Raw genomic sequence first — 17,218 nt, forward strand, 5'->3', positions numbered from 1 at the left:
GAAGTCGGAACTTCCGGGATACTAAGTCTCAGAAACTTCGAAGTTCGAGTCCCAAGTTCTCCAAAACAAAGGATCCCGAAGGAATCCGATGTTTTGGAGGCCTTGAGATTCGAATTCCGAAGTTTCCAAGACCCAGGACCCCGGAAGTTCCGAGATCCGGGTATTGGCGACTTCGAAGTTCGAATCTGGACGCTCCAGAACACTCCCGACGCGACACTCCCGATAGAAGTCCCGCGATATGGTCCTGATGATGGTCCTCCTGCAACAAAGACATAATTGCGTTATTATTTTTCATGCGAAGTTAAAAATGTTATATATTAGTTATGTTGATTGTTTATAACAAATACTTTCCTTTTTTTCGAAAAGTGTTAAATTTTATAAAAGGAAATGAAACAATTATAAAGTGGTAAAAGAAAAGTAAATTAAAATACATTAAAGGATGAAGAAATTATTAAAAACTGATGATATAAAGTTACCGTTATAAGTAATAAAAGCATGTAATTGCTAAAATAACTGATAAGAAGAATTCTAAAAGTAAAATTCGTACAATTTCCCTAGACAACATAATAATAAAGTGTAACAATTTGATTAAACTAAACTAAGCAAACGTTATTTGTAAAGGAAAGTAAATGTTATAAACAATTAATATAAAAAATTGAAAATTTGCCTCAAAGTAATGAAAACACTAAGCCATCTCAAATTAAGGTAAGTTAAAATATGATTAAATTGATTAGGATTAGGTACACAAGTTCAAGTGATGATAAGAAATAAAGAAAATTAATTTTATTGTGTTATAACCCAATTAAAAAAAAATGGAAAGATTAAAACTGAATCGAATGCATAAGAGGAAGAACATTTTATACAAACAACTTCTACCTCTAATATATTTATCCTCGCAACCATTTTTTCTTGCATACCATTCACCTTCATCCACATTTTATCCCTATCGTCACACTTTTTCATTTACACAAACATTTTCACCCTTCACATACTCATTCTGTCATATATTCACCCTCGCAATCATTTTCTTTTGCATACCAATCACCCTCATTCATATTTTCTCTCCTTCACATCCTTTTTTATTCATACAAACAACTTCATCCTTCACATACTCGTCCTCTTGTATATTCATCCTAATAATCATCTTTTGCNTATCAATTTAAACTTAAATAAGAAAGAAAATTGAAGATATTTTTGAAGGACTCATTCCTAATATTAATTTTGGTGAAGGCGCCGGATTAAAATGGTATAAGGACATCTACAGGATATTCTATTTGATTATATATCCACTGTATGTTAAGGAAGTCTTTTTCATACTTTATTTAAGGTAGGCAATTAGGGTAAAATTAATAATTCAGTTATTCTATCAATTTAAACTTAAGTAAGAATGAAAGTTGAAGATATTGTTAAAGGACTCATTCCTAATATTAATTTTGGTGAAGGCGCCGGATTATAATAGTATAAGGACATCTACGACTCACCCTCATTCATATTTTCGCTACTTCACATCCTTTGTCATTCGTATAAACAACTTCACCCTCCACATACTCGTTCTCTCTTATATTCACCCTCGCAATCATTTTCTCTTGCTTACGACTCACCATCATGCATATTTTCTCTCCTTCGCATCCTTTTTCTTTCAAACAAACAACTTCACCCTTCACATACTCGTTCTCTCTTATATTCACCCTCGCAGTCATTTTCTCTTAAATACCACTCACCCTCATTCATATTTTCTCTCCTTCACATTCTTTTTCACTCATACAAAAAATTTCTTTTTGATTAAACGAAGCTAAGCAATTGTTATTTATAAAGGAAAGTAAATGTTATAAACAATTAATATAAAATTGAAAATTTGCCCCAAAGTAATGAAAACATTAAGTCAAGTCAAAATAAGGTAAGTTAAAATATGATTAAATTGATTAAGATTAGGTACACAGATTCAGATGATGATGAGAAATAAAGAAAATTAATTTCATTATTTGGTACCCTAATTTTAAAAAAGGATTAGAGACTAAAACTAAAATTAAAAGAGGAAGTAAATGCATGAAATATACATAAAAGAACAAAGATAAAAAAGGACAAATTTTCGCTCCAAAATAAAGAAAAATTATATTGGAGAAAAATGGATGTATTTTATACATTTTCTGTTACGTGGACTTCCTGGCTGATACAAAGATAAACTATAGTGCAATAGCAAACATCAGGTTGATATATATGATTTTTTGCAAATTTGTAAAATTTTTACAAAAATAATTTCTAATTATTCCCCTAATGTATGCATATCACTGAAGAAAGTCAAGCAAACTCAAGGGGTGGAAACTTTTTTATTGCTGTACATAATCATGTCAACATTTCGCTTTATAATGTTAATATATTATCAGAGTAGATTACAAAAATCGCAATCAGTTTCTCGAAGATGTAGATTGTCATTAATGTTCACCCTTAGGTTATAGTAAAATAGTATAAGTAAAAAAGCACAATTATTAATACTTATATTTCTATACTACAGTTGTATTGTAAGTGTTTTCTACTTATTGTTCTTTTTTTCTTAAGCAATTTTACTATATGCTAAGGGTGAATCAATATTAATGACATGTCTATCTTTTAGAAATATCTACAGTTTCTACAACCCCTAATTTTTTTACAAAAATTTCATCCAACTTCACATAGCACTTGTTTCTTTTTTTTCTAAGTAAAGCTATCAAAATATTATATTGCTTCTGTCTTTGTACTTGTGCTGTGTATGAAATGCGATGAAATATTTATTTATTATTATTATTAGGTACTATACGTATAGATAACAATAAATAAAAAACTTGAAGTGTAGATTCAAATTCAGTGAAGAGCAAGGTTTTTTTAATTGTAAAAGGCTTTTTTAAAATAACTTTTCGTTGTTAATACACTATTAATTAAATCAAATGGTGTGGTTTGCTATTCAGGTACTTATATATTACCAACACAGAACAAATTTTAACGCAAATGTAGACATATATAAAACAATAAATAATTACAAAAAATTAAAAGCAATATATAAACAGCACAGATACAGATTTTAATAATTTAAAGTACTTATTAATTTATCTCTGCATCTTTTATTGTTAATACACTGTTTTCAATTATTTACAATTATTTATTACCTCATCTATGTAAAGAACTATTATGAAAAAGACTCACTAAGGTGAAATGCTGGCTGTCGCTTTTACAATAAAAATTTTTTTAACCTATACTGGCTTTGAATCTGCACTTCAACTGAAAAAAAATATTGGAAAACTCACCATCATGGTCGAAGTCCTTTTGCCAATTTCCTCTCAGCCAGGGAATAAGGACGCCGAATCCTCCTCCTTCACAGTAGTAGGATGGAAGACCAATAACTTCTGCGACATCTGCAAAATATTCAAATATTAATTTCCAAAATACTTTAAATTCATTGTCTTTCTACAAATAGTATGTATCACCAAAAAAAGAATTAAAAATTGAGATGAAAGTATAACTAATAATAACAATTTTCATCTTATATATTATGTAAATGATTGGAAAACTTTTTCACTTTTTACAAATAGCAGGTGTTATCAAAAAATATTCTAAAATTGAAATAAAATTGTAATGAATAGAGACCGTAGATATTAATCTTATATATTACGTAAATGATTGAAAAGCATACCATCATAATCAAAGACTTTTTGCCAATTTCCTCTTAACATGGGTGTAAAGGCGTTACAACGGACTTTCTCCAGGATCGTAAGATGGAAAGCCAATAATTTCTGCAACAAATAGAATGATTAGTTTTCAAAATCTTTAAATTCATTGTTTCTTCACAAATAGTGCAAAAATGTGTACAAAAAATTCTAATAGAAAATCTCTAATAGTTCGCCAGATATGTCCTCCTAAACATTTAACTCTCGATTTCAAAAATAACACTTGGCCAAAGTTTTCGACAGCTATAACTTTTAAACGAAATCACGTAAGTGGGCCCTTTTATTGTCCACGCAGAGCACAGTATCTCTAGAAAATTTTGATAACACCTGCATCGATATCGGACCATTCAATCGGAAGTTATGGGTCATCCTGTGGACTCAAGAAAAAATAAAAATAATAAAAATAGGGCAAATTGCGCGAATTTCGTCGGCTCTAGCGCAGACCAGGAATGTAACAGTTCCGAATTGTTTCCGTCAAAAACTTCTCACACTTATTGGGCTTCGAACGAGCCATGTTTCGTATGTATGAGACGTCATGCTGCGGAACTATGAATTTTCAAAAGCGGCCATGTAAAAAGATATAGGAAAAGGTAAAGCACACGTGAGTGAGTATGATTATAGGGGTAGAATGGAGTAACAGTTTCAAAAATATTCAAAGGGAGTGAGAAGAGGGTTGTAGGAGAATTTTGGGTACTAGTAGAAGGAAGACAGGTAGAATAAAAGGAGAGAGTGGAAGGGGAGGGTGTTAAAAACGAATAGAGGCACTAAGAATAAAAAAAAGTTGTGGGATTAGATGGAATTCCTGGGATGGATGGTATGCAATAGATATAGTATTGGGGAAATTATACGAAATTATGATAAGGATATGGGAGAGGCATGGAAGTGTAACAAGGGATAGTATCAAAAATAAAGAGCTATTTAATTATTGAATATAGGTCATAAAATATACACAAAGATAAGAAGAATTAGGACAGACAGAACTTTCGTTTACTCCGTTAATAATAAAATTCCTTGTACTTATTCTAAATGCAAATTGTACGAGAATGAGTAATGATGAGAGATTGGATGATTGTTAAGAAAATAAAGGTGACTGAAAGGAGTGAAGAACGGTGCAATGAGGGTTGTTGGAAGAAAGGAAAGGAATATAATGATACATTGAATAGATAGAGAAGGGATGGATGTGCAGAAAAATAGCATAAAAAACAAAGATTTAAGTACAGTAAATACAAGGAAAACACATTGATAAAATAATAAATTAGTTAAAGGGGCACAAAGGGGTGTTGGAAAATAATAAACAGGTATAGGAAAAGTTATAAAGCACAAGTATCTGGGTAACATTATGGGGGTGCAATGGATTAAACAATTTAAAGAATATTCAAAGGGAGTGAGGAGAGGGTTGTAGGAGAATTTGGGGTACTAGTAGAAGAGGAGGGAGTTAAAAAAGGAATAGAAGCGCTAAGAACAAAAAAAAAACAGTGGGATTAGATGGAAATTATGGTAGGGAAGTGTAGCAAAAGATAATGTCAAAAATTACAGAGCTATTTAATTATNAAAGGGAGTGAGGAGAGGGTTGTAGGAGAATTTGGGGTACTAGTAGAAGAGGAGGGAGTTAAAAAAGGAATAGAAGCGCTAAGAACAAAAAAAAAACAGTGGGATTAGATGGAAATTATGGTAGGGAAGTGTAGCAAAAGATAATGTCAAAAATTACAGAGCTATTTAATTATGGATATAGGTCATAAAATATACACAAAGATAACAAGAAATAGGACAGACAGAACTTTCGTTTACTCCATTAATAATAAAATTCCTTGTTTTATAAATGCAAATTTTACGAGAATGGGTAATATTTATTTATTTTAACGTAACACTGAATTTGAAAAAATTAATATATTTCAGTGAATTTACCCAAATAGAGTTGCAAGATTTGATTCTTTAAATTAAAATTGTTAGTTAATTTTATATTCAAATCAATGTTCTTACAATAAAACGGTTACCTGCAACTACATTACAGTTACGTTATCTTGAATTAGCCGCATGACGTAAATAAAATTCTTGATTAAAGGAAAGGTCGTTAACTATAAATGATATAACAAAGCCTACGTACAAATAAGTAACAAAAGCTTTTCTAATGGTAGAAACTTTTAGTTATAAAAATTTGTTCAAAATTTCCAGGATCGTAAGATGGAAAGCCAATAATTTCTGCAACAAATAGAATGATTAGTTTTCAAAATCTTTAAATTCATTGTTTCTTCACAAATAGTGCAAAAATGTGTACAAAAAATTCTAATAGAAAATCTCTAATAGTTCGCCAGATATGTCCTCCTAAACATTTAACTCTCGATTTCAAAAATAACACTTGGCCAAAACTTCGAACAACCATAAATCCGAAGCGGAACCTCGTAGGTGGGCGCTTTTACTCTTGGCGCAGAGCACCGTATCTCTAGAAAATTTTGATAACACTCCCATAGAGATCGGACCACTCAGTCCGGAAATAGGGACCATCCTGTGGCCTCAGGAAAACACTAAAACGAACAAAAAGCAAATTGCACGAATTGGGTCGGCTCTAGTGCGGACCAGAAGTGGCAAAATTTAAAATTGCTTCCGTCGAAAACTTGCCGCATTCATTGGGCTTCGAACGAGCCCTGTTTGGCACGGATCGGACGTACACCTGCGGTGCTATGGATTTTTAACCGCGGCAATGTTCGCGAGCGCACAGCTCCTAAGTTTGACGTTTTGCGAGCTGTAAGTGGCAAACGGTAGGACCAATCGGAAAAATTTCCTTGGTTTTTATTAATATTATCTACAGTTTCTTTGTTTTCCATTGTACGAATTTATTAAATTTATTATTGCCGTATCTATTAGAGATATAGGGACGTCTTTGTGAAAACCATCTTCGCAAGCCAAACGGCCCAAAGTGACATGCCGTAAACTTTCTTCGGTTGGTGTGTAATATTTTATATGATATTAGCTCTCTAGCTAATCAGCAAACCATTTTATATGAAATAAGTTTGACTCCAGCCAATTAAATGTTGATCCGTTAGATGCTGCTCTNTTGCTAAATTCAATAAACAGATTAAGTTTCGATAGCAATTATATAAATTATACAGTCAAAACAGTGTTTTAGTGTCAGTATAAAAAAATCATTTCCAAAAAGTGCAAAACATCCACCCACTATTAAGCCTACGCGCTGCCTGTAAGTTAAACGCCGATATCCCGTATTTCAGTACACCGCGTCATGCCGGAACATGTCGAGATGTATTGAGAGTACGAGAAAGCGACGTGTTAACTATACAGGAAGAACGAAGTATTAATCGTAGGCTAGTAATATAGGCCGGGCCACCGGCAGCTTCCCAGCTGCATACCCCGCTATTTGCACAGTTAAGGCGCCCTCCGTGTGCAGCGGGTGTACTACAGCCAGCATCTCGCATACCGTATTACTACTTGCCTGCCTCTTGCCTAAGCCAAGTATATGTATCTAGTTTCTTGCTTGAATGTGCGGTGAGCAGTTAAAAATAAAGACATATTTAACGAAAACTATTAACAATATAAAACTAAAATTTTTACACAAAGTACTTATCGATATTTGAAAACGATTTGTAGAGTAAATTTTGCCTACAGTACTTGTGAAGGCTAAAAATCATAGTTTTACTAAAACCACGAAAAAACGCTTAATATTAACTTATAAAACCGAAAATTGTTCAATATGTACTAGTTTACTGAAGCAATAATCCATGCAAATGCAAAAACCTACATGCGATAGAAATATTTGGAAAATCACCTATTTTACTAATAAAATGCAAAACATACCTAATTAAATTGTTGGATGGACTATAACTTATAAAATCACATTATCCTGTATGATACCATCGCTCCAGATTTGATTAATATCATAAATACACACACTTTTCAAAATATTTATACTTAAAACAAAACTGTTTAGTTTCCACATAAACACGGAAATTTCCACCTAACCGTCCGCGCAAACGTTGGATCTTATTGCTGCCTACCAACGAACTGACGTGTGGGCGTTAATCGTAAAAGGCGCTAACGGCTGACGCATCGACGAGCTTTATTACCGAGAGCTTTCGAATTACTGTTCGGCGCTACGTTATGACTAAAACTTTAAAAAATGTTTTGGACGGAAAATGTTGTTAACTACATTTAATTCGAAAAGTACTACCTAAATTGAAACAGCAAAAAATAGAAATTTGATACTAATGATCGTTGTCAAACATTTCAAAATACGAGAGTTAGTAACAAATATCAGTAGATGGCGAATGATTCAATTTTCCGTAACTAAGGAAATGGGCAATTTAAAATAAAAAACAAAAGCTTACCATCGTAATCTCAATAGGCTCAAAACTCGCTTCTGTTGATTCTCTTTCAGGAAATGATATTGACAACGAATACCAAAACAAACTGTAACAAAATAAAAAATTAATCTTCGAATCATATACCCCTACGTTTTAGGTGATGCCAAAAAAAAGTGTTAGCGCTTAGGTACGGATGATCAAGTCGATTCCTTGTTGACTCTAGACTATTTGTGCAATCTATACAACAATATAAGACGATTTGTTCACATTTATTATCAAGTAATTGATATTCTAAAACAAAACAATTAACGCATGAAAAACTCGAAGAATGTCTATGCCACCTAATCGCAAAAGATAATTCGATCTTGAATTCCATGAAGTGAAGTATGAAATTCTGAAATTCTTTTATAGTGTGGAATCTTGAAATTTCCTTGTACTGATAAGAAAGCACTCCATTTAAAGGAAAAAAGGACCCCATTGCCACTAATACAGTAGAATGGTTCCAGAGTTTGTATTGACGTTCATACTTGGCACAGTTTTCGTCAATGGAAAACTGTACGAAATCCCAAATAATTTCTCACTAGGGGTTGCTATCTCGTCCTATCAAAGTGAAGGAGCGTGGAATGTGAATGGTAAGAAAAAATTAAGTAAACAATTTAGTAGGTATTATATATGCGAATGTAAGTTTGTTTATTACCATTTTACACCTTAAATACTCAATTCATCAACATGAAATTTTCTACATATATTCTTAGGGGTAGATAAAAGAACATAAGCTACCGTTTATCCCTGTTTCCGAATTATAAAAAAATTTCTTTTCATCTCGATATAGAAGGACACTTTTTCGAGTTCGAGTTACTGAATTTCGATTGTATTTGATAAATGAGTAATTCTACGCACGAAGGAAGCAAATAAGGTGAATAACGGAATCACATTTTTTTTATATATCATTTTCCGCAAGTAGTTTTTTTTAGGACATTTTAAAAATTTAANTACAATCTCAGTCATCATAAACCTCATTGGCTGCCAAAGTCTTCCAGGAATCTAAATATTAATTTATTTGCAAAATATAAACGCATGTAGGCATATTCCTCATTTTTTGTTTATTAGCATTACGTAACCTCATTGCAATTAATTCGTTATCGTATATGCCTACCATTCCTGCAAAATATTCAGATGTTTAAAAAGTGCTATTAACGTCATTACTTTATTAAATTTTTCTATGATTGAATGATAGGTAAGGGGCAAAACATTTGGGATAATATAACTCACGCTCGTCCCAATTTTACGACGGATCATTCAAATGGAGATGTTGCTTGCGATTCATACCATAAATGGAAAGAAGATGTAAAAATTCTAAAAGGATTGGGCGTCAACCATTACCGATTTTCTATATCATGGTCAAGGATTTTACCAACGGGCTTCACAAACGAAATAAATCGAGACGGAATTCAATATTATAACAATATAATTGACGANATTTTGATAGAAAATGAGGAAAAGGCAAATAGGTGGAAACAATATTTAGAGAACCTATACGCAGGTCACGAGTTAGGAGATATATTAGAGAAGGAAGATAGTGTGGAAATAAATGAGCTAGGTTATTCCATAATGAGAGAAGAGTTCGATGTAGCATTCAAAAACTTACAGAATAATAAGGCGCCAGGTATAGATCGGATACAGGGGGAAAATCTAAAACATGCAGGATAAGAGGTTAGAGATCGTATGTTTAGTTAGTCACATTTACGAGGCGAAGGAAGTCTCAGAGGATTATAAATGGAACATGGTAGTAACCATACCTAAAAAAAAAGAGGCGCGGATAGGTGCGAGACATTTAGTACAATTAGCTTAACTTCCCATGCGTCAAAAATTTTAACTAGAATTGTACAGAGGAGAATGGAAAAAAGGGCGAAAGAACTTTTAGGACACGGGGAAAGACCCAGAGGATTATAAACGGAACGTTGTAGTAACCATACCTAAAAAGAGAGGCGCGGATAGGTGCGAGACATTTAGTACAATTAGCTTAACTTCCCATGCGTTAAAAATTTTAACTAGAATAGTACAGAGGAGGATGGAAAAAAAGGCGAAAGAACTATTAGGGGAAGTTCAATTTGGGTTTAGAAGAAATAGAAGAACGTGGGAGGCCGTTCTAGATTTACGGGCAACAACAGAGAAAGCGATAGAAAAAGGAAAGAGTGCGTACATAGGGTTTGTACATTCAGAAGATGCTTTTGACAATGTTAAATGAGACAATATGTTGAATATACTTAAAAATGTGGGGATGAGTTGCAAAGATGGAAGAGTGATACTTGGTTTGTATAAAGAGCAACAAGCAGTTATAGAGTTGGAGCTGCAACGTAGAGAAGTAAATATTAGGAAGGGAGTCAGACAGGGTACGCACAGTCACCGCTACTGTTTAATCTACACATCTAAGTCGCGAAAACTTCACGAAAATTCCTAGACCTTTGATTCCATTCCTGTTACCGTTAATCCTAGTATTATGTTTTAACATAAACATTTTACAATCTCAGTCATCGTCCACCGCATTGGCTGCCAAAGTCTTCCAGGAATCTAAATATTAATTTATTTGCAAAATATAAACGCATGTAGGCATATTCCTCATTTTTTGTTTATTAGCATTATGTACTCTCATTACAATGAATTCGTTATCGTATATGCCTACCATTCCTGCAAAATATTAAGTTTAGTTTTAAAAGTGCTATTAACGTCATTACTTTACTAAATTTTACTATGATTGAATGATAGGTAAGGGCCAAAACATTTGGGACAATATAACTCACTCTCGTCCCAATTTTACGACGGATCGTTCAAATGGAGACGTTGCTTGCGATTCATACCATAAATGGAAAGAAGATGTAAAAATTCTAAAACGATTGGGCGTCAACCATTACCGATTTTCTATATCATGGTCAAGGATTTTACCAACGGGCTTCACAAACGAAATAAATCCAGACGGAATTCAATATTATAACAATCTAATAGACGAACTTATAAAATATGGAATAGAGCCATTGGTCACCATTTTCCACTTCGACACTCCTCAGCCATTACAAGATTTGGGCGGATTGGCCAATCTAGAATTCGCAGAATACGCAGAAGACTATTCAAGAATTCTTTTTAAATATTTCGGAGACAGAGTCAAATGGTGGATTACAATCAACGAACCAATAACATATTGTCAATACGGATACAATGGGTATTTTGCTCCTGCTGTCTTATCAGATGGAATAGGAACCTACTTATGTGGAAAGACCATACTGGTGGCACATGGTAAAATATTTAGAATGTACGAAAGAGAATTTAAAAAGGAGCAAGGAGGTATCTACCTATATTACTTAATATCAATATGTCAAGCACAAAATATAGTTACTAGAGAGAACATAGGGTGATCTAGAGCGATCTTAGACAGAAGTCCGTGTTTTGAGGCAGATCGAAGAAGATCAATACATATTATTAAACATTTTGACATATATTTTCGCTCGAAAATTGCAGAGATTGTTTTAAATCTTTACGTATCTAAAAATTGTCTCTTTTCCCTAATTCTCTCTATTTTTACTCGGGTATGTAGGCAAAAAAAAATGGAAAATGCAACTGATTGATTTTTCAGGAAAAGTGGGTATTACAATAAACACATTATGGTTACAACCGAAAACATCATCTAAAGCCGACATTGAAGCAACAAATCAGGCTATGGAAATAATGGTAAGTTAATTTAATTATTTATATTTATATAGATTAACTACTGTTGTATACTATCAAAAATGATATAAATAATTTAAAAAGATATTTTCAGTTTGGTTGGTGGATGAATCCAATTTTCTCTAAAGAAGGAAACTACCCTAAAGTGATGATAGACAGAATAGGTTACGTTAGTAAAGCCGAAAACTTTTCCGAATCCAGATTGCCTGCACTCACTGCAGAAGAAATAGAATTAATCAGGGGTTCTTTCGACTTTTTAGGTTTGAATTATTATACAAGTAAACTGGTTCTGGCAAATAAAGTACGTCCCTACAATCCACCGTCATTTCAACAGGACTTGGGAGTTGAAATTGAAAATATTCCCGGGGCCGAGCAGAGCGGCGCTGATTGGCTTCAAGTTTATCCAAAAGGCATTAGATTTCTACTGAAATATATCAAAAATAAATATGATAATCCTCCCGTTATAATTACGGAAAATGGGTACCCAAGTCAAGACAGTAAAGTTTGCGATTCAAGACGAACTAATTATATACAGGTAAGAATTTAAAAATCGAATATTTGTGTTATATCTAATAGAAAATACCACAAATGGCGCGGTAAACGCCATCTGTAGTACGATGCTACATTTTAGGATTACGTATGCTCCAACAAGATCCATTTAAATATATGGATATCTATCTATTACCATAATCGAATAAAATAATTCAAACTGGTCTGTATTCTGTCGAAACTGCCAGACGCGAATCGCGATTTCGATCTTTTTGGATCTCATCAGCGCGTCGCAGACAGCTCCGACAAGATCTCAGAGACGTCAGTATACCTCGGAATAATCATTATTAGTTATTTGCAATTAATCGATTACTAGATTAATCGATTGTTTGATTAACTGATCATTTGATGAACTGATTATTGAAAAAACTAGAAATTATGACTATTAACGATTTATTTGTTGGTTAATAATCTCATAGCTTGTTGTTTATTGTAGCTTCTGAAGCTTCCATTTTTTTTTTATCTTAGAAACACTTGATAGAAATTCTCAAAGCAATCCAAGAAGGATGCAAAGTAATTGGTTACACTTATTGGAGCCTGATGGATAACTTTGAATGGACAAGCGGCTACACGTAAATAAAGTCTAATATTTTATTANCAAAATTTAATAGAATATCTTTTGAATAAAATATAAGAAAAATTAATGATTATACTTACACAGTGAAATAATACAAATACGAAAATCACTACTGCAGTGTAAAATTGTTTTTACATACTCGGAAACAATACTTATTCAGTTTAGTAGATTTCACTTTCCCGAAGTGACATGCCAGGAGACAGAATTTTACATTTTGAATGTAATTTTTTTGCAATAAAAATAAGGTGAAGCAGTGTTATTTTGAGGTTCGTACTAGACACAGTTATAGTTTACAATTTTCAATTGGAAAAAACTAATTTTTTTAATTATTAATATACGAAATAAGCTGTGCCGTCTAAAATTCCTTCGTTTGTAGAACTACCCAAATACGTTTATTAAAATGCAACTGTTTAAAGGTAAAGGAGAAAACATTTGGGATCATTTAACGCATACCCGCCGTAATTATTCTTACGACGGTTCCAATGGTGATATTGCCTGTGACTCGTACCACAAATGGAAAGAAGATGTTCAACAACTGAAATATTTGGGTGTTGACCATTACCGATTTTCAATATCATGGTCGCGGATTTTGCCGTCCGGATTTTCAAACGTTATAAATCCCGACGGAATTCGATATTACAACGATTTAATAAACGAACTTTTGAAAAACGGTATAAAACCATTGGTAACGATTTTCCACTGGGACTTGCCACAACCATTACAAGATTTAGGAGGATTAGCAAATCTCAAAGTAACACAGTATGTAGAAGATTATTCTAGAATCCTTTTCCAGCATTTTGGAGATAGAGTTAAATGGTGGATCACTTTTAATGAACCTCTATCTTATTGTTTGTATGGTTATAATGGCGTTGTCGCTCCAGCTATTTTATCATCAGGAGTAGGCTCCTATTTGTGCGGTAAAACTTTGCTTTTAAGTCACGGCAAAATATTCCGACTTTACGAAAGAGAATTTAGAAAAGAACAAGAAGGTAAGTACCTAAGCAGGACTGCGTCGACCGTGGGTTCCAAGTCCCTGTACACAGGTGCAGAGCATCAGGAGGGCTGCAAGGCGATTAATGATAGCCAGTGACAGACAATAATCAAATATATGTAATTAGTTAGAGGGAACGAAATGGTTAGGAATGAGTAGGTATTAAAAAGAGTAGAGAGATCAATGAGCACTATAAAAGTCAATAACGAAAAAAAAAATATGTCTACTAGGACAAAGGGACTTGAACCTTGCGATGAAGCTCTGGTACAAAATAGACTGGGTGAATCGGCTTGAGAGTTTAGATGATTTAGGAAGTCGGGCCATAGGTTCAACCATAATGGGGGGTTCTTAGAGAGAAAGCAGACTAAGACAAATACCTGAAAGAGGGCAGCAGCTCTTTCAGTACTCAGGGTGACAGAGATCACGAGGATCTGTATTAGATTACTGTTCGCAAATAGTTAAGGATGTGCGTTGTTCTAGTTCTAGGAAAATGTGAAGATTGGCACAGGATAGGAAGGGGTAGAGGTGCGTGTCTAACCAGTCTCAGGACTGACGACCTTATGGTGATAATAATGAGACAAAGGGCTAGTTAAATCCACATTAAAAGCAGGAGAAGGAGTAAAGTGAAACAAAGGAAGAATTAGATTATATTACTGTTTATAACTTGTTAGGGATATAGGATGTAACTACTACTTTCAGGGAAATGCAAAATTTGTCTGAGGTGAAGATAGGATTTATTTGAAATGCTTACATTTTAAATGCAAATACAGAATAAATAAAAAGTACCTATTTCTATTTTACATTTAAATATTTTTTTGAGATAAGCATTTTGTATTTTATTTAAAATACTTTCCAATCAGGCATATTTTCAAAATATTCCACAGGTATTTTGCAAATACGTATTCTGTATTTTGCATTTAAAATACAAAAAGAAAACAATTTCGCATTTTACATTTGAAATAGCAAATCATAAAAGTATTTGCATTTTGTATTTAAATACTTTTAGTAAACCATTTTGCCTATATCTAGGCTTAGAATGGGAAAGAGGGAATGTGCGAATGATGACAATAAATCAATCATACTGTTCATCACAGTTGAATATCAATAAGTAACACATTTTGTATTGTTGCACAATCTAAATCAAGGTTTGTTTTTCGTGAGTTAAGGGGAAATCTTTTGCGAATGATTGATTAATATCATCATTTTGTCGTTTTTTGTTTACAAAAGGTCGGCGCGGTCCCATGATTTTGCAAATATAAAAGTAGTGTTGCAGCGGCTGAAAACTTTGTACCAATTTCATGTACATTTTAGGAAAAGTGGGTATAACAGTAAATATAGCTTGGTTCATGCCAAAAACTAATTCGGAGAAAGATAAGGAGGCAGTTGCTAGAGCAAACGATTTTTTGGTAATTAGACAAAACTTTTTCCTATCTTTAAAAGATTAAAAAAAAAACAATTTTTGGACGATTTATAACATTTGTAACCCTGAAAGTTGCCTGAAAACTTTGTTCAACTTCAACAGCAAAATTCACAAATTGTAAAGATATTTTGTTCTTTCATATGTCCAATTTATTTTCTAATTATGAATACCTACAACTATTAAACAATTCAATATTTTCTGAGATTAACGTATTACTTGTTTTTTCTTGTAGTTCGGTTGGTGGATGCACCCCATCTTTTCTAAAGAAGGAAACTATCCAAAACGTATGTCAGACAGAATTGAATATGTCAGCAAGGCTGAGAATTTTTCGGAGTCCCGCCTACCTCCATTTACCAAAGAAGAAATTAAACTTATTAGGGGTTCATACGATTTTTTTGGTTTTAACTATTATTTGGCCCAAGTAATTCAAGATGATCTTGTAACTCCCTACAATCCTCCTTCATTTGATCAAGATGTTGGAGTTGTTGCAACAACAATTCCTGGTGTCGAAGAAACTGAACACAATTGGTTTCCAATTTATCCTCAAGGAATGGGTGATGTGCTTCGGTATATACACAAATTGTACAAGGGCGTGCCCATTATTATCACCGAAAACGGGTACCCGGACAGTGGTCAACTTTCCGATCCAAGACGAATTAATTATATTCAGGTAAAATTTTTGTAAACGAATTTCTCATTAGCAGCAAAAGTTTTACCTAATTTGGAGATGATGAATTGTCATAAAAAAAAACAATAGTGGTATCTAACGACAAAATCTTCTTTTTTTGGAAATCTCTGGTGCTAAGGGAAGCTTCAATGAAAATCATTAAGAAATCCTTAATAAATTAACGTTTTTAGTATATTTGACAATTGACTTGAAACAAAATACTTATTACTTCTGAAAATGCTCCAACTACACTTAGAGAGACCTCAAACATATTTTCGTAGTGGACTTAAGTCATCATCATCATCATCATCATCATCATGTTCGTCAGTCCTAAGACCGGCTGGACACTCACATCCACTTTTTCCTATCCTGAGTTAATCTTCGCATTTCCCTAAAACTAGAACATCCCCTATTCTTAACTATTTGCGAACAGTAACCTAATCTAGGTCTACCTCTACCCCTCTTAACTCCTGTTTCTGCTTCCGACATGTCTCTAACTAACCCTTGATGCCCGAAAAAGTGTCCTATGTATCTACTTCCATAGCGCCCCCTGTTCTCCTACTCTTTCTAATGCCACTTCATTTCTAACCTTCTCTATCCTCATCATTCGCATTGTAACCCCACATTTCAAACACTTCTAAACTGATTTCCTTTATTACTGTGTAAAGGTACATGTATATGGATCATATTAATCATACGTATTATGTATCTATACGAATTTATGAAAAATGAAAATCAATTCTTGTTTGTGTTTTAGCGGCATTTAATAGAAGTTCTTAAAGCAAAAGAAGAAGGGGTTAATGTGTTTGGTTATACTTACTGGAGTTTTATGGATGATTATGAATGGCTTTATGGCTACTTGTAGGTTTATACATTTTTATTAAAAATTAATATCTGAACCTATTTATATTATATTTATGTTTTAGGCAAAAGTTTGGACTATTTAATGTTGATTTTAATGATCCAAATAGAACACGTACTCCGAAGGCATCTGCAGAATTTTTCCGTTTACTCACGAAATACAGGGTTGTACCTTCAGATACTATTGATTGTTAAAAATAAATAAGAAACCAATGCATTCAACTATTTCTGTAAAAGGATTAATTAAAATGGTTAAATATACTTACTTTTCTTTTCTTAAACCAAACTGTTTTTAATTTACAGTTCAATATCAATCAATTTTTAATAAGTAAATTATTCTTTTAATTTTATTCTATTAACAAAAATAGAAATCTAATAAAAGAAAGGATCATGCTTATCAGATTTGTTAATAAAATTACATC

General features: G+C 33.0%; 1 protein-coding gene across 1 annotated transcript; it reads left to right on the forward strand.

The window, feature by feature from the left end:
* Nucleotides 1-8,436: 8,436 nt before the first annotated feature.
* On the forward strand, nt 8,437-17,057 carry LOC108734359 (myrosinase 1). Its single transcript, XM_018465893.2, has 6 exons — nt 8,437-8,643; nt 13,274-13,846; nt 15,160-15,254; nt 15,501-15,938; nt 16,693-16,796; nt 16,862-17,057. The coding sequence occupies exons 1-6, from the start codon at nt 8,508-8,510 to the stop codon at nt 16,989-16,991; spliced, it is 1,476 nt and encodes a 491-aa protein (XP_018321395.1). The 5' UTR covers nt 8,437-8,507; the 3' UTR covers nt 16,992-17,057.
* Nucleotides 17,058-17,218: the final 161 nt, after the last annotated feature.

The sequence above is a fragment of the Agrilus planipennis genome, unplaced genomic scaffold (genome assembly GCF_000699045.2).
Source record: "Agrilus planipennis isolate EAB-ADULT unplaced genomic scaffold, Apla_2.0 scaffold83, whole genome shotgun sequence".
Lineage (NCBI taxonomy): Eukaryota > Metazoa > Arthropoda > Insecta > Coleoptera > Buprestidae > Agrilus > Agrilus planipennis.

Excerpts from the sequence above, each read along its gene's own strand:
- LOC108734359 (XM_018465893.2), top strand. The coding sequence starts at position 8,508 with ATGGTTCCAGAGTTTGTATTGACGTTCATACTTGGCACAGTTTTCGTC. Across the intron at positions 8,644-13,273 it reads AGGAGCGTGGAATGTGAATG|GTAAAGGAGAAAACATTTGG; the intron begins GTAAGAAAAAAT and ends AACTGTTTAAAG. Across the intron at positions 15,939-16,692 it reads GACGAATTAATTATATTCAG|CGGCATTTAATAGAAGTTCT; the intron begins GTAAAATTTTTG and ends TTTGTGTTTTAG.